Source organism: Dasypus novemcinctus, chromosome 7 (assembly GCF_030445035.2).
Source record: "Dasypus novemcinctus isolate mDasNov1 chromosome 7, mDasNov1.1.hap2, whole genome shotgun sequence".
NCBI classification, from domain to species: domain Eukaryota; kingdom Metazoa; phylum Chordata; class Mammalia; order Cingulata; family Dasypodidae; genus Dasypus; species Dasypus novemcinctus.
Window position 1 is genome coordinate 91,253,301 of NC_080679.1, and position 24,783 is coordinate 91,278,083.

General features: G+C 41.5%; 1 protein-coding gene across 2 annotated transcripts in view; it reads right to left on the reverse strand.

The window, feature by feature from the left end:
* UPP2 (uridine phosphorylase 2) overlaps positions 1-17,048 on the reverse strand; it is a 43,877-nt gene extending 26,829 nt beyond the window's left edge. The window contains exons 1-2 of one of the 2 annotated variants that reach the window (XM_004449133.3): positions 16,686-17,048; positions 5,848-5,965 (exon numbers count right to left, since the gene is read on the reverse strand). In XM_004449133.3, the coding sequence (XP_004449190.1) occupies positions 5,848-5,965; positions 16,686-16,747 (180 nt within the window). In that variant the 5' untranslated portion in view covers positions 16,748-17,048. Of the gene's footprint in view, positions 1-5,847; positions 5,966-10,657; positions 12,651-16,685 lie in introns of those variants that run through there. The other variant, XM_071216426.1, reaches the window with a different exon arrangement.
* Positions 17,049-24,783: the final 7,735 nt, after the last annotated feature.

The window sequence follows — 24,783 nt, forward strand, 5'->3', positions numbered from 1 at the left end:
TAATCTCTACAGCCTCGGACCCTTCTCCCCAAAAGAAGAAAAGCACAGTACCCCTCCCAGGACTTCACGATGAAATGCACATGGCAAAGGACATAGCATGAAGCCAGGCATGGTCCAAGTGTTCAACAAATGGTAGCGATGATGCTTCATATCGTGTAGCAATATCCTGGTCCTGCTTTCGAGCTTGTTTATTTTTTCTGTGTTGCAGACTTAGTACAAGTGAAGCTGGTTTATGTCCTAGAGTAAGGAAAAGGCAGTTGGTGGCCCCTGACTGATGTGGGCAACACTGGGCAGAGGACCAGAAGTAGGGCCTGGCCAGGACCCCTCACAGACAAAAAAAAAATCTGTCTAGGAAACACTTACTTAGATTATAAAGAAGGAGCCCCCATTCACAACTGATTTACTGTAACTTTTGGGTGGTCTGAGTACATGATGTATTCTGCTTCCATTTAACAAAAGATCCTGTGCCACATTCATTCTCAATTGTAGGATGTTTAATTATCCTTCCATCCAGACCCTCTGTTTCTCTTCTACTTTCAGTATTGTCTGTGTCTTCTTTTGAGTTTCTCCAAAGGGCCAAAAGTTGATAATGAACTGCAATGGAAGTCAGCCATAAAGGCTAGATAGCAAAGTGGGTAAAACCATGATTTAAGGTAGACTTTAAATTTACTATTGATTATTCATGAAATTTCCCCCCATTGGTATTAATAGTTAAGACTTTGCTCAAGATCTAAGTATGAGAAAGCTGTTTTTTTTTTTACAATGTACAGTAATTTGAAAATAACCTCATTGTGTGGTGCCAGTGAATGTAAATTACAACCATTCAGACTGACCACAAAACCCAAACAGATGTTGGAATAGCTTGTAGTTTGAATTTTTCCTTGAACTGTAGATACTGCAGTAATCAACAGAAATTTCTAAATGTTCCTGGAGACCTAAAGATGATTTGTACAGACAGAAGCAGCTTAGTTTCTTGAAGACTTACACCTTAATCAGACTTACTAAATATCATGTCTAGATGCAATTTTCTGTCTGGCCACTTTAATGAGAAATGAAATATTCTGAAGACCACCAACCAGCATTGACCATAAGTATTACTTTTTGAGAGTAATGTCCCCCCCAAAACTTATCATTTCTCCTGGTTTTATCATAGAAGATAAAAATGCATTGGGGAAGAATCAGAGGCATTACAAGTTTACCAGAACAAACTCACTTTCAAATATCCTTAGTGTCTTAAAAGAATTAACTTTGTCATCTTATATTAATCTGATCCTACTACACTTTATGTAATTTTGTATGTTAGCAAAGGAGTACAAACACTTTTTGAAAATACATATTACACAGTCTCCTAAAATAATGATTTTCCATGTTATTTGAAATGTCTAGAAAAAGATTGGAGGGTACCAGTTAGTGATCTTGTAAAAGAGATTCCTGTATTGGTGGTTGAGTTTAAATTGATAACTTCAGAGGATCATTCACCATATTTTCCAATTGATTGATTCATTCCAGTGAATATGGCAGAGATTGACTAGCTGTTTCCCCTTCTTTCTGTGCCCATAGTTAGACTTTGCTGGAAAACAAAGTCTCCTTTCCAGTTCCATGAAGCCTTGTGCCTGAGATCCAGCTGCTAGAATATGAACAGGAGTGGAGGGTGCCATTTTCAGTCCTGGCCCACAGCAATCTCCCCGTGATGGTCCTACACACCCTCTCCTCCCATCTGCTGGATGAGTGTTGACAAGCCACTCATTGAAAGCGACAAAACAACAAGATGGAAGGAAACTGGATCCCTGAGTCATCACTTGGGTGAGAGCCAGCCATTGATCAGGACTACCTGTTTTATACTTAACGTGAGTGAGAAACCGTCGTCATGGAGATTTTGTGATTGTGATAGCTGCAGGAAAACCCTTTAAAAATATAGTAAGGAAGGAAATTGAAAGAAATAGGAGTGATTGCCAGAGATTTTAAGTGCTAAATTTACATACTCAGAGTTTCCCTTTCCTTTAAAGATAATACTATTTATAATGATTATCATCTCTCTGAAGATGAGAATGTGTTTTCTGATACTGATGGATGATGTCCTCTTTTCTTAGTCAGGATTGCTGCCCTAGATTTAAGAGAGTTAAGGAAACTGAACCTAGCATGTTCTCACTCAAAGATAAGAATGAGGTTGGAGGAAGGCTAGTTTCTGAGAAAATCATCTGTAAATTTAAATCAGGCTTACTACATCTAAAGAATCTTAGTTTAAGTTAAATGGCTGGTTCTGATCATTTGGAACTGTCTTACCACTTCCCATTATCCCCACATGTGCACGCCTGCACACACACACACACACACCCCTACACATTTTGCCTACTAACTATTCAAATGACCCAATCAATAGAATCAATAGAATTTGGTGGGACAAAACAGGGGTTTTTAACAAGGGGTCTGTGAGCTTGAATTTAAATTAAAGGAAAAGGGAAGTGGATTTGGCCCAACGGATAGGGCATCCGCCTACCACATGGGAGGTCCAAGGTTCAAACCCAGGGCCTCCTGACCTGTGTGATGAGCTGGCCCACACACAGGGCTGATGCGTGCAAGGAGTGCCAGGCCACGCAGGGGTGTCCCCCGCGTAGGGGAGCCCCACGTGCAAGGAGTGCACCCCACCCCATAAGGAGAGCCGCCCAGCGCGAAAAAAAGTACAGCCTGCCCAGGAATGGCACCTCACACACAGAGAGCTGAAGCAGCAAGATGACCTAACAAAAAGAGACACAGATTCCCGGTGCTGCTGACAAGAATATAAGCAGACACAGAAGAACACACAGCGAATGGACACAGAGAGCAGACACCTGGGGGAGAGGGGGAGGAGCAGGGAAGGGGAGAGAAATAAATTTTAAAAATTAATTAATTAAAGGAAAAAAACATTCTTGTGGGGATGTGTTGGTGCAGGTGTAATGTATTCATTAAATAATACACAGTATAGTGTGGGCGTAAGAAGGGGTCTGTGGTTTTCACCTGACTGGCAAAGGGGTCCATGAAACAAAAGAGGTGAAGAACCCCTGTTCTAAATCATAACATGTTTTCTTAGCCAAAAGAGAATCTACCGAAGGGATCAAAAACCAGGCGGATGAGCTTACAAGGTTGGATAGTGGTTATGGCAGACAGAATGAGAATAAATGCTAAAGAAAATTCAGTGTGGTAGAGGTAGAGGCTTGGTTCCTTGGATTGTAACAGAGAAGAGACAGCTGTGTGTATGTGGGTATATGTGTGTGTGTATGTGTGTGAAAGAGAGAGAGAGGAGGAAGAGACAAGTGAGTGCCATTATTTTCAGCTCTAAAACAAAACCACCCATTCCAATGATTTCCCAGAAACAAACACTTAAAATACTGAAATACAGTAGGGTTTTTTTTTTTAACAAAGAGCTGTTACTTTAGCTTTTTTCATCAGAGAAATCTAAGGTTTAATCCTAGCTCTTTCATTAACTAGCCATGCTGTGCCTTTTCCAGACAGATATATGTGTATTATAAATGTGTTATAACACTGCATATATGTTTGAGTCTCAATTTCCTCACCTGTAAAATGTAGACAATTACTACCTTGGTTGCTGTGGTGATTGAGTGCTATGCTATATGTAAATGCCTAGTATAGAGTCTAATATACAGAAAGCATTCTGTAAAGAGGAAGCAGATTGCTAGATATGTACATACTAGATCCCTTTCCCCCTCAAAAGCATTTTCTGTTTTTTAAATTGATTAATTAGATGTACAACTTAGTTTATTAATTTTGATGAGTCTTTTAATTAATCAGAGTCATTTCCAGATAAGGGTTTGAGGAAAATCATTGTGAGGCATGAACCCCAAACCTAGCACCTGAATTCAGGTGGAATCTTGCTAACAAGCATAAAGCACAGCCTTGATCAGTGACTCTAAGCATCAGAAACAGCAGTAGGGGGAAAGGTTACATTGAGAAGATGAAGCCAAAGGTGGAGAAATGCCAGCCAAAGGCAAGAAGCAGCAGTCTAGAGGGGGTGGGGAGAAGATAAGTCCAGGGATGATGGGAAATCAGTCCCCACCCTCCCAATTATTCCCTGGGAGGCGCTGGGAAGGAAGGGGGGAGGTCATTCAGCACTAATTGTCAGTGAACTTCAAAGATCAGTTTCCCTCCCTCCCTCTCTTCCTTCCTTTTCCTCCTCCTCCTCCTCTTCTGTTTCTTCTCCTGTTTCTTGCTCTTCCTCCTTCTCTTCTTCGACATCATCCTCCTCCTACACAACCCCCTCCTTCTTCTTCTTGCTATTTCCCCCCCTCCTCCTTCTCCCCTTTCTTCAACCCTCCCCCACCAATTTATAGATAATTCTGAATTACTGTGACTCAGAGTCCACTGAGTGCAGTGGACAGGAACAGGGGGATTGCCTTGGAAGGACCTGGTCCAAGGCGCAGCTCTGTCACTGTATGGTGTAACTCTGACTTCCTTTGACCTCTCTGAATGAAAATCCTTGCTTTACAGAGGAAATCTGTATCTGCTATATGCCCCTAAAGGAGCTTTATGAAAATTTAGTGAGATAGTAGATATGAAAAGCTCCCTTTGCTTCTTGTAATTACTAACAAGATGACTAAAAGCCTGATAAAAACTGCATACTTCTCTACAAGTAGGTTGTTAAATGAGTATCGGCCCTTTGGCAAAGTTCTTTTAAAAACTTAATCTCCTTTGACCATTAATGTCAACCATCCTAAGCAAAAAGACCGAAATGTGAAAAAACTTTAGGTGTAAAAATATTCATTCGAGTCCTGTTTATAATGGAAAATACTTTAATGTAAAAGTCCAGCAATAGCCCATGTAATGGGTGGTACAGCCACTTGCCATCCATAAAGAATATGTGGAAATATTAGTGACATAAAGTTAAGTGAAAAAGGCAAGATGCAAAGTTATGTAATTATAACCATTTACAAATCAATTCATTAAAAAAAACTGGAAGAAAAGAGAATGGGTAGATGCTGTCTGTGTTTAGGTGGTGAGCCTATAGGGTGTTTTTAAAAATCTGTGTTCTTTTTTATATTTTTTACAAATTTTAAATAGTAAACATGAAATATTTCTACAATTTAAAAATATTCAAAATAAAATAATACTGGGAGCGGGTGTAGCTCAAGTGGTTGAGCACCTGCTTCTCACATGGGATGTCCTGGGTTCAGTTCCCAGGGCCTCCATAAAAACAAAAACAAACAAAGCAAACAAGTGAAAAAACCAACCCAGGGGAGCAGATGTGGCTCAGTGGTTGAGCGCTGGCTTCCCACATATAAGATCCCAGTTTCAATCCTCAGCCCCAGTACCTCAAAAATAAATAAATAAATAAATTTTTAAAAAATAAATAAAATAATCAAAAGAGCAATTTTCCTAGCAATATTACATAAGCAATTTTCTTATGAAAAATTTCTTACAAAATAACAAAAATGTTCATATAAAATATCTGATAATGGTCATTTTCAAGAAGTGGAATAATATAGAATTGTTGGTTTATTTTATTATTTAATAAAACAAGAACAGAGATGTTAAATAGTGAACTAAAACTGTAAAAGCGTAATGAATTTCCAATATCTTGGGATACCCAGTAGCATTGTCAATAAAATTGTACTTATCTCCATGGACCCAAAGAGCCAAATAATCACATTTATATTAGCTTACATTTGGGAATCTTTATGACTTGTTTGGGTGAAATGATTGTTCATAATGTACACATCCTGAATTGTTTCAGAGAATTGTGACTTCAGTTTCTAACATTCCTCTAGTCAAAGGGGTCAAGTTTATGTCAGGAAGTAAGAAGAATGATTATCAGAGGAAATTCAATTATTTTCCTAAAGTTAGAGGTATTTTTACCTTTACATCCCCAAACATCTCTGGTAGGTTGTGTGTTTTTGTTCCTAAGTCCAAGTGATAGAGAATGTCTTCATCCAGAGATGCCAGGTACGGATTTTTAACATGAACAAACTTTTCTCTGGAAAAAAAATCAAAGAGAGTATAAAGGAATTTGAAGAGAAAGCACAAAAAGAAAAAGGATACAGTAGTCTACACATATGATTACTGCTAGTCCAAATACTGAGCACAAAACTTACTCCAGGACTGAATGATTTGTTGAGAAGTAATATGATATTAATAATGGCTAACATATGGTCATGGCAGATGGCTCTGGAATTTGGTGCCTTGCTAGTGGGCCCTACTTTGTAGTTTGTGCTCCTGAGTGTTATGAAGTTGGACTCGGATGTGACTTCTCTACACATGCCTCTTCTGTCACTTTTTCTGAAACTGTGGTTGGCTCTGGGGTTGGTGTATGCTCAGGAGTCTTTAATCTCTGAACTGTCCATGTGCCAGTTGGGCCCTGAGCCTCAGCACAGTTGCAATACCCACTCTCCAGTTTGTTGGACTTACCCAGGTCAGCTGACAGGGAGGTGAGGATGGTCAACCACCACACCAAAGAACTGAGAGAGTCTACTCTGTGAGCAGGAGGGTCCCTTCCATCAGCCATGTGAGATCTAAGTCCCTTCTCAGTTTAGAGGTGGAGTGGACATTGCCATCCCAGGGTCCTCAGGATGGAGTAATAAAATATGGATTGGAGTGGATTTACTGGTATTCTACTATAGAATTGTTGTGACTCTAGCAATGGAAGAAATTATATCACTGATGTGGAGACAGTGGCCAAGGGAGTTGCTGAGGGCAGGGAGAGGGAGGGGGAGGTGTGATATGGGGACATTTTTGGGACTTGGAGTTGACCTGAATCATGTTGCAGGGACAGATGCGGGACATTATATATATTGCCATGGCCCACTGAATGGACTGGGAGAGAGTGTAAACTACAATGTAGACTATGTAGACTATGATCCATGCAATGAAAGAGGTCATAGATGTGGGAGGAGTGGGGTGGTGTGAGGAGTGGGGTATATGGGAACCTCTTACACTTTTTAGTGTAGCATTTTGTGTGATCTATGTATCTTTAAAAAAAAATTTAAAAATAAATAATGGGTAATATTTGCCATGTACTTACTTTGTGCCAGGCATAGTGCTAAGCATGAAAATTGCACAATAGCATGAAAACTGCATACAATAATTAGATTATCCTCATTTAATATGATAACCACTCTCACAGGTAAATAATATGAATATTCCAGTTTACAAGTGAAAAATCCTAGGCTTACAGACATAAGAGACTTGCCCAAGATTATATAGTCAGTTGATTACAGAATAGTTATTTCTATCCAGCTCTGACTCTAACAGTCATTTTTCTTTGCATGGGAGACTGTGTGACACAAGCTACAGGGCTCTGGAGTCACACTTTCTGGGACCAACTCAACCATATGTATCTACTAGTTGTGTGATCTTGGGTAAATTATTTGACATCTTGGTTCCTCAGTTTCCCCAACTATAAAATGTGTATAGTGAAAATAATAACTGCTTTGTAAGAATAACATGAGGCCTAAGTGAGGTAGTGTTCATAACATATCTGATGTGCAGTGGGCATTGAAAAACTAGCTCTTGTTATTACACCTACCAACATTGGGAACCTACAAGGTTTAGTGAGACCAACCAGAAAAAGTAGGGAGTGGCAGAGAATGTTTCGGGAATGTGCATTCCCCAAACCGCAATGCCTTTTCCTCCTGGGTATACTGCAGCACTACATTTCCCAGTTTCCCTTGCAGTAAGTCGAGGATATGAGACTGAGTTCTGGCCCACAAAATGTGAGTGAAATTGATATATCTACTCCTAGGCCTGGCCCCTAAAAAAACAGTTGTCTCTCTCAAACCTAATGCCCTCCTTCTTCACTTTTCTGCTGGACAAATGCAGGAGATGGTGGAGCCACTAGTTGGAAGGCACCAGGTCTCTGAATGGCTGTGTGGAGTAGACACCTCCCTTCACCCCATCAACTTGTTTTGAATTGAGCAAAAAACCCTTTTATTGTGTCAAGTCTCCACTATTTTTAAACAACGTTAGCCTACCCTGACCAACACAAGGGTTCATCCTTGCCCTATTAGAATATTTAAGTGAGAAATAAATGCCACAAGGTAATGGGGTGAAAGCAAGGAGCTGACTAGGAACCTGGAGGTGAAAAGACTCTGTGGGTATAATAGGGGCAAAAAAGAATAAATGAGCACACAGTTCTAGAGAACAGGGTTTTAGGCTTATCAAGAAAAGGACTGCTCAAGAAAAAGCACAAAGAAGAAGAAATTAAAGAGCTTGGGGAAAGGGGGAGTGGTAAAGAAAAGACCTAATTTTAGTAAACACATGAAATCGTAATAATGCAAAGGGAACATGAAACAGAAGGCAAGGTAGGAAGCAGCATAGTTCAAAGCAGAAACTCGACTTGTCCACAATCATTCTTCTACCAGATGCTGGAAGAGAATGTGGGAAAGAGTACTAATGGGCCAATGGACACACAAGCTTGCCCAAAAGGAAAACATGGCTAGGTGACCTTAAAGTAGTTCTTGGTGCCACCCCATATCTAGTGTGGTTCAGTCCCTACCCTTTGGTCCTACTAATCCTGGCTGGCATTCCAGGCACACGCTGGCCCACACCATCCATCCTAGCCATGCCATTGCTGCCAGCCCTCCTTGCCCTTTCTACTATGTGAGCATGTCATGCTGCGCAGGCAGGCTACTCTCCCATGGCAATCCTTTTGTTTGCCCCACAGAGGTGACTTTCCTCATGGCCATCTCCACATCTCTGAATACTTCTTTGCCTTCATGGTGGTTTGAAGCTATAGCCCCAGAAAAACATGTTCTTAAGTCTAACCCATTCCTGTGGATGTGAACCCATTGTAAGGAGGACCTTCTGATGAGGTTACTCACCTCAATCAGAGTGGGTCTTAATCCTATTCCTGGAGACCTTGATAAGCAGGGTGAAATTTAGAGACAGAAAGAGAGAAAGCACAGGGGAGCAACCAGAAGGTGAACATCAACTAAACAAAGAAGAGACCAGGAGATGCTGCCAAGGGCCTTGCCATGTGACAGGCTAAAGACCAAGGTCACCAGCCGCCAGCCCCAGCATGCATCGTCCTCAGAAACCAAGCATCGCCTTAATGATGGCTTTATTTGGACTTTTGCCCAGCCTCAAACCGTGGGCAAATAAATTTCTACTGTCTAAGCCATCTCTTTGCATATTTGCTTGAGCAGCCCCAGGAACCTAAAACAAACTTCTTCTGGATTTTCCACATGATTTTGTGTATGTGTGTGTGTGTTATGCGTAATCTATAAGACCTGTAGTGTCTTGCAACTTCATAGCCCAGCGCTTTTCAAATTTTAGCAGAAAAGTCACCTGGAGATTCATGGGCTCCACAGCCGGAAATTCTGATTCGGCAAGTTGGGAGGATGTGTGTCAGAATTTGCATTTCCAACAAGCTCCTCCCTGGTGCCGATATCCCTGGTCCACCGACCACACTTTGAGTAGTACTGCCACTGAGGACTGCACCAAACTTGCTGAATACCACCTTTCTCCCCAGCGAACACTGCCCAGGCCCAAGCCCCATGACATCAGTGCTGGCTGGACCACCCACCCTTTCTCTCTCTCCGGTAAAGTACCATGGAATGCAAGGCAGTGAACTGAATGCTGCTCCAGGAATGGCCTTAATTAAATTCTAGTTCATATTTACAATGCACATCATCCACAGCCTTTGGTACTTTAATTATTATTGGTAACAAATTATGTACCCCACACTCCAGTGGATTAAGACATCTAAGAAATGTCTGAGCCTCCTCTCTCTGTTTTTCTTCCATTTCCCTTCCAAGTACCTGAAAATATCTTCACAAACTTTGCCTCTTTATGCATCCCCAGTGATTCTAAACCTGGTTGTTAATTAAAATCACTAGGGAGCTTTTTAAAAAATACTGATGCTCAAGTCCCAATTAATTTAGATTCTCTGATGGTATTTTTAAAAATTTTATTGTGGTAATATATATGGCATGAAATTTGCCATCTTAACCATTTTAAGTGTACAATTCAGTGGCATTAGTTACATTTGCAATGTTATTCAACCATCACCAGTATCCATTACCAAAACTTTTTCATCACCCCAAACAGAAACTCTGTAATCATTAAGCAATAATGCCCCAATAGAAAGTAATTTTTAAATCTTCCTACGTGATATAGGATAAGAATCCCTACTTTAGGGCTTCATTCCTAACATATCCTTACTTCCAGTTTTTCACCTGTCAAAATCCTACTCATTCCTTAAGGTCCAATTCACTATCATCTCTTCCATAAAGCCTTCTCCAAGCATCTTCCCTCCCCAGGTAGTATTAATTCCTTCTTCCTCCGTATTCCTAAAGCAGTTGTTTCATGCTAATATTGATAATATAGAACTTAGCATTGTAATATAGTTAATTTTCTGTCTCCCAGGAAAATAGGTGAATTCCCTGATGCAAGCTGGGTCATACGTCTTATTTTTTTAATCTCCAAGTATTCACAAATTATATTTGTTGAATTCAATTGAACTGTTCAGGAACTGGAACAAAAATATCATAAATTTCCTCCTTGAAAGCATTCAGGGTGATGGATTCTAAATTAGTTAATGTGTCTTACCTGGTTTTAGAAATAAAGTATTCCAAGATGATAGTATTCTTTACTTTGTCAGAAGAAGCCGCAAAACCTCAAAGTTAAGACATCCCTGCCCTTCTCTTGTGAGAAGCAAGAAGACATTTACCCATAGTCCCTTGTTAAGCCGTGTGTCCATGGCCCTGGAGCATCACCATCAAGTGGGAGCATGTTAGAAATGCAAAGTCGCAGGCCTCATCCTCAGCCTTCTGAATCAGAACCTGCATTTTAATAAGGTCCCATGTAATTCTCATACATTTAAGTTTGAGAAGCACTGCCATCACTTTCTCTTCCAGCTTCTAGTAACTTTTCTGTTTCACTTAACCAAAACTGCTTTCATGAGCCAGAGATTTTCCTCTGGCTTCCCAACTGAATTTAAGAATCATTACTCTATAAAAAAGTCTCATTCATCTACTCTAATGGTTCTAAACTCTAACTACATATCAGAATCACCTGGGTTGCTTTAAAAAGTCCTGCCACCCAGACCTGACTCCTAGAAGTTCTGATTCAGTTGGTCAAGGAGACCTTTGTATTTTTAAAAGCACTGATCTACTCCATCTTTCCTATCAAGAAAAAATTCTCAGAGCACCATAGTCCATTAATTATATTCTATTATATTAATTAAAATAATTCTCAATCCTTCAGGAAAAATTTACTTTTCCTTGATATTCTGCCCCATTGTCTAATGATTCCCTGGTCAGATGACTTAAAGGGATGTCTGTAGAAGGTTTTTGTCCCATTGGGCTCATCACGAAGCATTTCTATGATGGTCACTCTATGAGTGACTTGTTGGGAATTCCATGCCAACTTTAGCCCAGGACTAATCAGGCTATCATAATATTTTTATTTTTCCAAAATATATAATCTTTACTAAATAGTCTTTCATTACTTTATTGTTCCCTTCACCTTTTTTTTTTTTTTTTGGTGGTAAGGGGAGGGGCATTTGCTTTCCTTTTTTTTTTTTTTCCTTAATACATGGGCCAAAAGGGTGAGGGTGGAAAGAATAATTTTTTATTATTACTTATGTAATGCTATATTTTATAGTTATTATATTTATTTTAGCAAACTATGACAAGTTACACAGCCTGGCTGGTTTTAAATATTGGCAGGCAGAGAAAAGTGCTGTCTAGGAAGAATTCTTTCCATTTTGCCATTATCTTCATTTTCATAATTTTTCCTTTTGACTTCCCTGAAGAAATGAACACAGCAGAGGCTACCTCTGTTTGGGATGGTTAAGTGGAGTGTGTGTTGTTGTTTTGTTTGTCTGTTTTCTGAGATGCTGACATGATGGACACTCTAAGCAGAACATTACACACAACTCTCAGCAAATTAGAAGGAACTCACAAAAATTCCTTAAGCTTCATGAAGATTAATGCTCTATTATTTTCTGTGAACCTGGGGCAAGAATTAGAGCTAAATTTGCAAAGAGCTTCCACAGATTCACACCTATTCCTGAGTTGAATGACATACATGGAATTTTGGAAGTGGATTCTATGTAAAGTCCATCACAAAGCATGTGAAATCACTTCAATATGTGCTATAACACAATTAAATCTTCCCTAGGCCCTGGGAGGCCCATTTAATATTTCTCAGATACAGTCCATGATCCTGGAATTAAAGGATGAACTACATAGTGAATTTCAGGGTGTTTTAGTTTGCCAAAGGGCTGCTGATGCAAAGTACCTGAAACATGTTGGCTTTTATAAAGGGTATTTATTTGGGGTAAAAACTTACAGTTCCTAGGCCATGAAAAGTCCAAAAGGAGGCATCATCAGAGATGCTTTCTCACCAAAGTCAGCTACTGTTGATCCTGGCATGCTGCCACGTGGTGAAGCAAGATGACTGCAACCTCTCCCCAGGTTTCAGCCTTCCCCTCCAGGCTCACTCTTTCCTCTTTGAGCTGCCCTTGGGCCCAGCCTCTTGGGCTTAAGTGATCCTGTAGTCATCTTTCTCCTGGCATAGGGCTTATCTCTTTTGGGGCCTCTTATATCAGTCTCAACTGTTCTGCCCTCTTCCCAAGTTCAGCTGTAAGCTATCAGGTATATAGCAGGGCTGGTCTCCTCTTGAACTGTTCCATGGGCCCAGCCTCTTGGGGCTTCATGCTTTAAGCTATACTTTCTCTTACTTGACAGGATCAAGCATGGCAGTTCACTTTTTCCTCCTCTGTCTATGTGAGCCGGTTTACATCAGCCCGACAAGGGGGCAGGGACTCAACCTGAGTCACTCCTCATTGATCTAGTCCAACAACAAGCCCTACAGCACTTTTAGCAGGTAATCAAATCAAAGACCCCTGAACTGAACTTAATGCAATCAGAGGGTATCACACACATTTATGATTAAAAATTATGATTTACAAACATTACCTTTCTCCTTTTGGTATTCATGAAATAATCTCAAACTGCTGCACAAGGCTGAGCTTTGAATTTGTTTCCTCATGTAGTTGATTAAAACTTTAGTATAGAGAGGAGGCAAGATGGCAGCAGAGTAAAGAGTTCCAAGAGTCAACTCATTCTACAGAGCTATCTAATTCACTTATGTGGGGGGCCCAGAAGACCAGATGAGCATCCTGTAATATCCTTCAAAGAACAGAAGAGGAGACTGCCCATCTGCAGTGAAGATTAGTGAGTAGAGCATTTCCCACTGGCAGCTCAAGTTGCCTCGGGAGTTATTCCCTGGCTGGAGTTGGAAACTTCGTTTCCCATAAAGGGTGGAGGAAGGTATGGTCAGGGACTGACTTTAGCTACTAATTAGTAAATTCACCTGGCTAAAGTCCAATCCTTTTAAAGTGGCTAAAATCTGAACCTGTCCAAACAGGAAAGAGGCTGGTAGCCTCCATTTTAATTCTGCCCCTGGCAAGAGGGGAAGCAGGGTTGAATGAAAATCACAGTGAAGGTAGAGACTGGCTTTTTTCCACCCAGGTCAGATTGCAGCTCTTCCCTAGGCTCCAGCCCCACCTCTGGCAGGGAGGAGGCTGGGGGGACCTGCACCAGCCTCTCTGGGGAACTGCAGGTACACTGGGCCCACTCAGGCCAGAATTTTGGACATATCTGTGGCTTCATCCTCACCCCCAGTTGGAGGGGGGGGAATGATATCCCCAGTCTCTCTGGGCAACTGCGGACACTTTCTGCCTGCATGGATTAGACTATTAGACACATCTCTGGCTCCATTCCCACCTCTTACAGGGCAGGAGGAGGGACAGTGCTCTCAGCCTCTGTGGCAACTGCAGCCACTTTTGGCCCACACAAACTAGATTATGGGACATATCAGTGTCTCCCTTCCCACCCTGGCAGGGAGGAGTGAGGCTGGTGCTTCATCAGTCCACCTGGGCAACTGCAGTCAGTTTTGACCCGCATGGCTTAGTGTGCTGCCTGTACCTGTGGCTCCATCCCCACCCCAGGGAGAGGAGGAAAGGGCCTGGAGCTTCATCAGTCTCTCTGGGCAGCTACAGATAGTCTTGGCCTGTGCAGCTTGGATTACTGCACACAGCTGTGGCTCCATTCCTACTCCTGGTGGGGAGAACAGTGTTTTTCCTCTCTTTGGGATCCTCTTCTCTTCTCAGACTGTCTCCTCCATTCTGAGAATTTCATCAACTAGTGGTAAATACAAAGCCTTTTCCACCTGCATGTCTCACCTGTCAGTTGTCTCCTTGTTCTACGGCTCAGGCATTGGTGTCTACCTGAGCTTTGCAGTCACACCATCCTCTAGGGAAAGTCTGGGGCCTCAGCGATGAAAGCGTTGGTCGTCCCCATGCTGAACACTTTCACCTACAGCTTGAGGAGCAGGGACATCAAGCGGCCCCTGGGGAGGCTCCTCGGCTGGGTGGCCACCTGTTAGTGATGGGGCCATTGGAGAACTGTCATGAGTAGCAGGGTCCCAAATACTGAGGACCAGAAATCAACATTTAGACTGCATCTGCATTTATGTGTTTTTAAGCAGCTCATTCCTTGGATCTTTCTTTGGGGTCTGCCTGCCCTGCTCTCTAGTGTATATAAAGTCATTTCTTGGGTTTCCTTTTGTACTTCCTAATTGGTAATTTTAAGTTTGTTGAATTGAACTTGACATGTTCTCAGACATCTATATTAATGATTTGGAATTTTTAAAATGAATCTTATATTTAATATATATGTCATCAGAGGTGATTGTACCTATTTGGAAATGCTTCCCTGCAAATTCATCTGCAGAGATGTGTTTTCTAGGATTATGTAAATGAAATCACCCACAAATTTCCCCTCTTTTCATCTCATTCACTTTGTTCTCAGTTCTGTCAAATTTACTGGATTTTTTTTCACTCATCCCAATGTGGATTTCTTGAGTTTTAGGCTATGTCTATCCATCTTGGTACACACAAAGCCTACCTAGTACAGGCCTTGGTATGGGATTTGTGCTCAGTGTGTATTTGTTGAATGGAGTGACCAGGATGGGTAGATGGTTAAATATGAAGTGGTGTTTGCATCAGAGAAATACAAACATATTGAATTAATAAAAGCTTTTCAAGTAGAAAAGTAGTTCAACGCCATTGAATAATAATGACAATGACACTCCCCAAATGGCAACACTGTTTAAACATTTTAAACACATTTAATTCTTGCAGTATTTCTTTTATTTGACTAGTATCGTTTTCCATTAGCTACAGATGAGGAAGTTAAGAGCTTATAGAAACAAGGGGACTAGCTCAAGGTCACAACACTGGTGAACAGGCCAATTCAAGGTCAAACCCATGAATATCTAAATCCAAACCAGTGTCATAAGCATCGTTATTGACCCTACGCAAACCTTCTAATGATAATAGTTAAACCTCAAAGGAAACAGGAGACTTTCTGATTTAAAACTCCCAATTTGGAAGTCTATTCTTCAAACGAGAGGCATAAGCCCCAAGTTATTTCTTTGGGGCTTAAACCTTAGAAATAGATCAAACACTAGATTAAAACTTCTCAGCTTCTCAGTAGAAACCCTTTTCTTGGACAAGCCACCTTCCATTGGCAAGTTTTTCTCTTTTACCTCAGCCTCACCACACCTGGATGTTTTTATTTTATTTGACAAATTGATGGTAAGGAAATTTGGTTTCCTTAATTGTTAAAAATTTCTTTCTTTAATTATTAGTAAAGTTGTACATATTTTCGTATTTATGATATTTGTATTAGTTCTTTCTAAATTGTTTACATCGTTAAGTCATTTATCTTCTTGAGATTTTTTAATTCTCATTGGATTGACAGACCTAATGATAAATCTTCCTTGTTATGTGTTACAATAATGTCCAACATGTTCTAAATATAGTCCCTAGTTTTTCATTTACATTTTATTTTCTTATGATATTTTTGACATGCAGGTTTTAATATACTTGAGCCCATCAATTATGTTCTCAATTCTAGTCCTTCACATTTATTTTACCTATGTTTATCTATATTTTCTTATAGAAGTTCTATGCTATTTTACTCTTTCCTCGAACTTCACATTACCACAGTAATTGCTGTTACAATAGGTCTGTGATATGAGCTATTAGGCAAACATGTATTTTCCTAATTTAAAAAAAATTTTTTAAAGGCAGGCTCACAAACATAATGTTGAGTACAGAATCCAAACACAAAAGAATGTACATAGTACAATTTCTTTTTTATAAAGTTCAACACATGAAAAGGTAATCTATGCTGTTAGATTTCTAGATAGTGGCTATCCTGGGGGCTGGAGTGGTCCCTGGAATTGGCACAAAATAAGTTTCGGGGTAGGCAGAGTTGGTAATGTTCTGTTTTTTTGGTCTTGCTCTGGTTCTGGAAAATATTTAGTTTTGAAAACTCATTAAGCTTGTGATATGAAACCTTTCTATTTTTCTGATAAACTTCAATAAAATGATTTTTAAGGCAAAAAAGAAATAAAAATCAACCCCACCTTAGTATAGTATTTATGATTTCCTTTGCCCCACTTTCTTAGATGAGTCCAAACCAAAGAATCAAGAAATGAAAATGTCATTGATAAGAACATTTGCAGCTTTTATTTTGTTTTGTATTACGAGCTTCATTCCAACTATATGACAAGAAATTTTAATAACAATAACTATAGGTCCATATTCTGAGCATTTACTATAAAGAAGTCCAAGGAATACCCATGTGATCAAAACAAATTAAAAAATCAAAATTACTTACCCAACATATGTATTCCTGTCAGATCGCATGGGTTTATTGGAAGCAGGTAAAATTGAAGCCATTCTTTCTACTATGTGGATAGTCACTCTTAAATTGATAGAAGGAAAGAGAAATTGTGATTTGCTATTATTAATAAATTGTAGATCTTATTATAACAGTTCAACTCCAAGTTAGAATAATACTCTCCCTTAAAACTTATGTGGGTTTTTCCCTGAAATTATTGATGAAACTTCTCCCTTAATATTTTAAAATCCCTTATCAATTCAAAAACACTCTCCTCCCAGAGATAAAGGCTGGGGTATGGCCTTTTATACAGCTGTCCAGCCTCAGAGCAGCACTTCCCCAAGAAGATAGGCTCCCTCTGAAGGTGTGGCATCCTGCCTCTTGGACCAGGTTGGTTCGCTTGTGAACTCTTGGCTGGAGTACCTTTCCTTGCATCTGGCCTTGGTCCCGGCATGGACCTGGTTATGGCACAGACTTATATGCTTTGAGACTGCTGTCTATGACTACAAGTCCTCTGTTGGTTTCCATAACAACTCCACCACGTTGTCTCAAAACTGTGTCCGGTACACGTGAGAACTCTCAGTTCCCAAACATTTCATTTTCCCACCCACATTCTACCCCCTGCTAATTTGTTTTCATTCTTTGTGATCGCAAGTAAGGAAAACATCCAAAGTCAGGACCTCAGAAAGCGCCTTCATCTGAACTTTGCCCATTCAATTCTCACAAAGGTCTGATAATTAAACAGTGCTGGTTTCCCCCAACCTCTTTATTGAGCCAAATCCTAAGGTTGCCTGTAAAATCCCTGAAACTATAGTCTGAGAGTCAATTTAGGTAGAATACCAAAATGCAGCCTAATATTTTCAGAAAACTGAATGTCTCTATTAAGAAATCCATGAATTCACAGCTTTTGCTGTAGCTTCTCACTTCTTGCATCGGGAGGGAGAATCTGGGAAACTGTAGTGGAATTTCAGCCTCTTTCTTTTTCACCTGAGCTCACATGGGAGGCAGCTGAAGCACTATGTTGTAAGGGTTTCAAGAACATTTCTGGGGAAGCGGATGTGGCTCAAATGATAGGGCTTCTGCCTAACATATGGGAGGACCCAGGTTCGATCCCTGGGACCTCCTGATTAAAAAAGAAAAAGAGAAAGCGTGCCAAGTGCCCACATGAATGCCCGTGTGGCGAGCTGAGTGCCCATGTGATTGCCCTGTGGTGAGCTGAGTGCCTGTGCAGTGAGTCAGTGCCCTCACAAGTGAGTCATGCAACAAGATGATGACAAAACAAAAGAGAGACGAAGGGAGAGTCAAGGTGAAGCACAGCAGACACCAGGAATTGAGGTGGCATAATTGATAGGGAACCTCTCTCCACATCAGAAGGCCCCAGGATCGAATCCAGGTGAATCCTAGAGGAGAAAGACAAGAAGACAAAAAGAGAAATAGACACAGAAGATCACACAGCGAATGAACACAGATGGCAAAAACAGCAGGGCAGGGGGAGGAGGAGAGGAAGAAAAATAAAAGAACATTTCTCTCATGATTTTCATGCAATCCTAGCCTAAAAATTTCACGAATCCCCAAATAACGGCAGATACAAGGCATTTCACAATATGCATTGATTTCTCTTTAGGAATGAGCATAATGGTCAAAAACCAAATGTCCATATTTTACTGGTTAGAAGATGTACCTGGTTCCTGGTGATCATGGTTTTTGGCAAGTTCCTTGAATTCCATTTTGGCCTTCAGTCCATCTTAGCTAACCAGCAAAGTTTACAGGCTGGAAAGGAGAGAGAATAGGGAACTCCATGATGGAGAGCAACAGAGCTGCCTACATCGTGCCACTGCTGTCACCAAATAGATCCCTGAGGAACCTTAATTTGGAGAAGCTAATAACAACTATGAAACAAAATAAGCCTGAACATATGTGTCGCTTTTGTAGTTTGGAACAATAGCTCCTGTCTGTGGTTTATAATAATAATACCTATGCCTTTAATCTCATAAGCTACCTTAACCTGGTCCGGCAGCTGCTCTTTCCCAGCAAGCACTCAATATTGAGACTCAGCATCCTGCCACACCACTGCTGGGGACTTCACAATTTTATTTAGTATTCCATGCAGTCTCTCTCAATTTATTTTTAGGTTGAAAAGTGGAGGACCACCAAACTCCACCCAGGCATTTACCTCTGGCTCTGGCAGGTGAAAGTGTTAGCGAATTAGGTAAGTGTTAGGTGATTAATTACTCTAGTGAATTAATTAGACTAATTAACAGGTGTTCAGTAAAATGGCTTCCTGCATTAAGCTTTGCCATAAGAGACCCCTTTCCAAGAAAGAATTTTCCAGAAGACAAAAACAATTGACCTGCAGGGGCTCTCTGAGAAAATGGAACAATTGAACTGTACCCTACAGAATTGCAGTTTAAGCAACACTTGGTGATAAGCCAGGTTCAGTCCAGGAGAGAGAGCTTATCAGTGTGGACAAGCATGCCATACTAATCAGTGTTTATCTGCTTTCTACTTTGCAAGACCCCCTTACGTGAAATAGAAATCAGGACGTTTCCTTGTTTGCTTCCGTCTTGTCCTACAGGAGCTCCCCTTTCCCACTCCTTTACCGAGCTCCTATCCACATGTGGACGCTGCCTAATTTGTGAATCGTAAACTGCTCAAACTCCCATAAATCATATCTTATCTAATATTTCCTGTATCCCCAGTGTGGAGTCTGCCAATGAGCTTCATCACTCGCAGGGCCAGGTAGCACCCTTCAGCTTCGTGGATCCCACAGAACGACTGCCCTGGATATCAAGGCATGTGGCCATCGTTTGAGCGAAGTGCAGAATAGTCTTGTAAAATCTATGAAAATAGAGTACTAATTCAAGTCTTCTGGGCAGACATCAATCGTTCTCCATGGCTGAGACTCGATCCAACTCTATGGTAGGTTGTTTCTCAACAATTATTATTGTTTAGTTAATACTGTATTGCAATCAGCCAGTCCCCTAAATGAGAATGGACGAGGGTTTCACTGATTGGAGAGCGTGCACACAGAACTGCACCAGGCCAATTCAGGCCCCGGCATTCCGGGGAGGGGGTGGGAAGGCTTGGCTCAGCACAGCCCTGTGGTAGTGGGCCCTGCGGGGCCCCGCCAGATCCCTGCGCCACTGTGCCTGGCCTGAGGCAGAACAGTCACTCCCCAGGGTCTTCCTGCACAGCACAAGCATTTCATATTCTAGATGCCGTGAGTTTTCTATCTGGTTTAATTCTGCCCCTAAACTGCTAGTGTTGGAGAAAAGAAATCAGAATCCTGCTGTGTACCGGTTGGCAAGCCCTCTGCTGAATCTGTGAGATGCACACCTGTCACCTCCAACCACACCCACACCCTGCAAGCAGAGCCGGGCCTGGGCTATCTACTACTGCCAGATACTGTACTCGAGACGGCTGTGTCTGCCCTGATGGCTGCGTCAGTCCAGCAGTATATCCTGTAAGTTTAAGATAATATTCAAAGTCAAATTTTAGACCAAATGAGCCCTTCTCCCACCCACCCACACTTCCTCCCAGACCAACCGCATCTCTACCCTTAGGGGCGCCTCTCCAAGAGGTACCCACCAAAAGTTAGAGCAGCTCACCTGAGGCTTCCACGGGTTGCAGCAAGCACCCTTGCCAGGACACACTGACCCCCAGACATACCTGTATACCCCAGAACTGACCTCCCAGCCTGTCCTGCGGCAGGTAGGATATGGCAATGCACAGCAAAGTCCCACATTATTCCTTCCTTTTTTCCCTCCTTCCATGGCAGTTTTCTCAGGTGGCTCCGTCCCTCCTGCCACACCAGCTTGCCCCAGCACCACCATTAGGTCCACACCTCTACCAATGCTTGAAGGAGCTCCAAGAAATATCTTGTTATCCATTCTGATGTTAAGCAGTTTATATTTTCATTTATTCATTCTACAAATGTTTACTGAGCACACACAGTGGTGTTTGCTCTAGGAACTCTAAGAAGTGCTAGAGATACAGATATGAACAAGACAGTTACTTGTTTCTCTCATTTCTTCCACAAAAATATTGACATCCTATGAAAGGACAGGACACAAGTTACCACACTTCTTATACTAACCTCCATATGTTAAAACAAATGCTAAGTTTATCTTTAACACTCTGTTCTTCATTCCAAATAACAAAAAATTATTGAGTCTTTTGATCTTTCTTTCAGTGGTTATTTTCCAATACATAGATCTGTAGCTGCCTCAAATCCTTTGTGAAAGAGCGGAGCTATTAAAAAACACACAGTGGTTTTCTTTATTGCACGGAAGTGTCGCAGTTCTACGTTGTTACGCATATGTGCAAAGAAAATGTGTCTTATTTTTTAACAGCAATCCATTCTTCCTTACTATTCCCTCCCTATTGGTAGTTGGGGCACAGGGTAGTGACTTTAAACTTTAAAATTAACAGTAGTTCTGTGTCTTTGCTTTAAAGTCTCCTTTAGATGACTCCTTCTCTTTCAGATATCTGCACCTTCTATCCAATTCCCTCTTTCTGTCCACTGTTCCTGCCCAAGATGGTGCCTACTGAATGGATGAAGAGGGAGGAGCTTACTTGATAGTGAGGAAGGAGGCCCCTGGATCCATTTGCTCAGCTTCCTGTACTGTCCTTTGGCTCTACTGCAAGGCTCCAGGTCAGGCCTGCTCCACTGTGTCCTTGTGAGGGATCTGTGGCCAGTTGGGTGGGAATGGGCCCATGGATGGGGCCAGCAAGATGCAGCTAGTCCCATCCAGCCCTAAAGAAGCATTATGCTAGTACAGAACTCTGAAGGCTGTGGCCCCAACTACTTGCCTCAAGCCTCAAAGCTCTTCTCCCTATGGCTTCTTGGTTCTGTCCCCAGGTGTCTGCTGGCCCACTGACCATCTACGAACTTCTACTGCCCACATCAGGAGCTCAGGAATTTCCAGGCCCCTGCATGTCAGACTCAGGCTTCAGTGAGCCACCGGTTTTATCTCTGGCTGTCTCTCCAGATACCTCTCCACCAGGGCCACGTTAATTGCCACTTTGGATGTGGGCCTGAGAGCCACATGGAGCTTCTCCTAGAGGTACAACCTCTCCCAGGCTACACCAAAGGATGCAGGTCCTGGCTCTGGTGTTCTCAGGCAAACCTATCCCTAGGTGGATATTTAAAGACAATCTCTTCCTTGAATTTCATCCCCAACAGGCACATGGTGACCAAGGATCTGGCTTGAACTTTCTGCTCTACTTCCCCGGCTCTCAACCTCATAAGCAGAAGGAGAGGTCTTCTTTGTGCTTTTTCTCCCTGTCTGATGTGAACTCTTACATCATGTGTCAGAGTCTCTCTGGCTTCTAGTAATTTTCTGTTCACGTCTACTAGGCCCAGCTTTATATATTTAGCGTAGACATTTTAAAAATCCTTCCTTTTCCTAACATTTCCTCTGTAGGGCCTCAAAATTCCTATTCAAAGTATCCTAATCCCCTACCCCAACTCAATCCCCCAGCAGCTGATGAGAGTTTGTACAATGAGAAAGGTCATGTACTCAGAGAGGGGAAAAAAGGGCAAATTAACAGCTACAAGCAGTAAAGGAATCATATCTTTTCTACAATACACCACCACAATGTTTGCATTATTCTGCTTTGGAGCACCTTCCCCCATTTTAACAGTTCTGTTGAAATGCATCTATCAGTGTTAGACTTGCAGGCAGGGCCATGCAGAGGTGGTGGCAGCTGAAGCCTTTGTCACGAGCAAGGTCGCTTGAAGGTTGGTCTAGTGGAAGCTGACACATACTGAGGCCGTGGGGCAGATTGCAACATCCCCCAATTCTTGCATAAAACTGCATCCTCCTGTTTTTATGCTAGGAGATGAGAGAGAAAGTCACTATGTTTATGTTGTAAAAGTTCAGTAATTGTGTATGAGATTCAGATATACAAAACAATGACATATTTTCCAGGAACTATGGGCGCTGACATCTGGAATCTTCATAAAATTGAAATTTGCTTTAGGAAAATACTCCTCCTGATTTACAAAAGTTCATGGGTGTTTTTTTGTTCCAGAATTATGTTTCTAATTTTTAAAGTAGGCATGAACAGAAATCTCTCTTTAGATTATGCTTTAAATGTAATAAGGGAAGTGGCTGTGGCTCAATTGATTGAGTTCCTGTCTACCATATGGGAGGCCCTGAGTTCACATCCCGGGGCCTCCTCATGAAGGCAAGCTGGCCATGGCCCGTGCGCACCGCAGAGAGCTGGCACAGCAAGGCGACGCAGCAAAGGGAGACAAGCAAAACACAGAAGAGCGCACAGCGAACGGATACAGAGAGCAGACAGCAAGCAAGCCGCAAAGGGGGGGGGGGGCGCCGGGAATAAATAAACAATTTTTTAAAAAGTAATAAATAAATTAACAAATTGCACGTTGTGTGGACATTTATTTACAGGGCTTTCTTAGGAAGAAGGGATGTTACCTGATTATTGTGAAATATTCAGGGTAGAATCAGTTTACAGGTAAGTGGGAGATGTCATCTCTATAACTCAGTAGGTGATTATGAAGCATCTACCTTGTGTAAGGTTTCTTAATGCTTGACCTTTCTCAATGGCATAGAAGAATGGTCCCTGTTCTCAGTCTCACCTTTCAGGCAATCTCCAAGTGAGAGGGGCTTAACTTGCAACTGCCCAGCTGGCTGGGGACCTTTTGAATAAAGAATACCATTCCCATGGTTGTGACCAATGTTTAAATTTGCAGCCTCCTGACAATTATCAATGCCAACACAAGGGCCTCGGCTGAGTCAAAAGGCAACTAAGAGAAGTCGGTGAAGGTCAGCGGTGACTCAAGTGGCTTGGTCAACAGTGTTGCTTAAGACTGAATACACTTGACTTTTGAATATGCTTGACTTCAATACTTAGAATATTTCTTTTCTTGATGATGTTTGAGAAAAGGAAATGTGTGGCGGGATGTCAAACAAAATTCAAGAAAGGCTATTTTATTGGAAATAAAACATGATATTTTGATTCAATAACATTTGGGACTAAAATTTAAACTTTTTTTTCTAAGTTCAAAACAATCACACTCAAGTTGGAGCAGAAATCTGAAGGAGAAGCAAAATAATTGAAAGAGCAATACAAATCATAACGACAGCGACATTATCCATTATCCATTATCCATTATCTGGACTACTCCTGTTTAACCCTCACAACAGACCTTTGAGGTAGATATTGTTATTTCCCTGATTTTCGAATGAAGAAATTGAAGCCCAGGGAGTTAAATGATGTACCTGAGACCCTACAATGAGTAAAGAGAGAGCCGGGATTCAGATCAGGTCTGCCTGGCAACAAGGCTATGGAATCTCTTTCTACTTGATCCTTGTCAATAAATGCTGGAGTCATTCAAAGAAGAGAAGAGCCCAAGGAGAATGGCATCAACAAGATAAGGGAATTTGATCTGAGTCTCAAAGGTGAAGTAGGCTTGAGATGTGAGGAGCATCTCTCTGCAATATCTTACTTGTCGATCATGAAGATGGCTGGTTAAACTGGTTTTTGGGAAAGGATGCATAGCTAAGCCATGGCATAGCTAAGCCATGATGGGTATGTGTTATATGTGAGTGACCATGAAGAAAATGGCCCCTTTATAAGGAATCAGTCCTCAAGCTGATTTTGGAATCTCTCATTGCCAGAATTTAAATTGACCTTAAAATGTGCCTCAAACATACTTTAATTTACAGTTTACCTCAACTCAGGTTCACCACTGCTCTAATTTTGCCCAAAAAGTGGGGCCCAATCCTGCCTGCAGCAAGCTGTATCTGCTGCTGAGCAGTCGCTGAAAAGTGACCTGGAGGGCTGGAGACTGACGGGCCCTGTTTGCATTGGCCTCCCCATCCGGCTCTCCAACTGCCATGGTTTGCCCGTTCAGGTGACTTCAGGTCTTGGAGGTTAAATCACATGTTTTTTGCTGTATTGGATAAAAGTGCCTCACCCAGAATGTGAAATATACTGGGAAATGAGCCTTGCAGTTGGAATGAAGCTCTGTGAGTCTGACAAACCCCACTGAAAGGAGAGAAAGTCAATTTTCCTTGGAACATAAGGCCCAGTGCTAACCTCTAACAAAAATCCCAAGGTCATT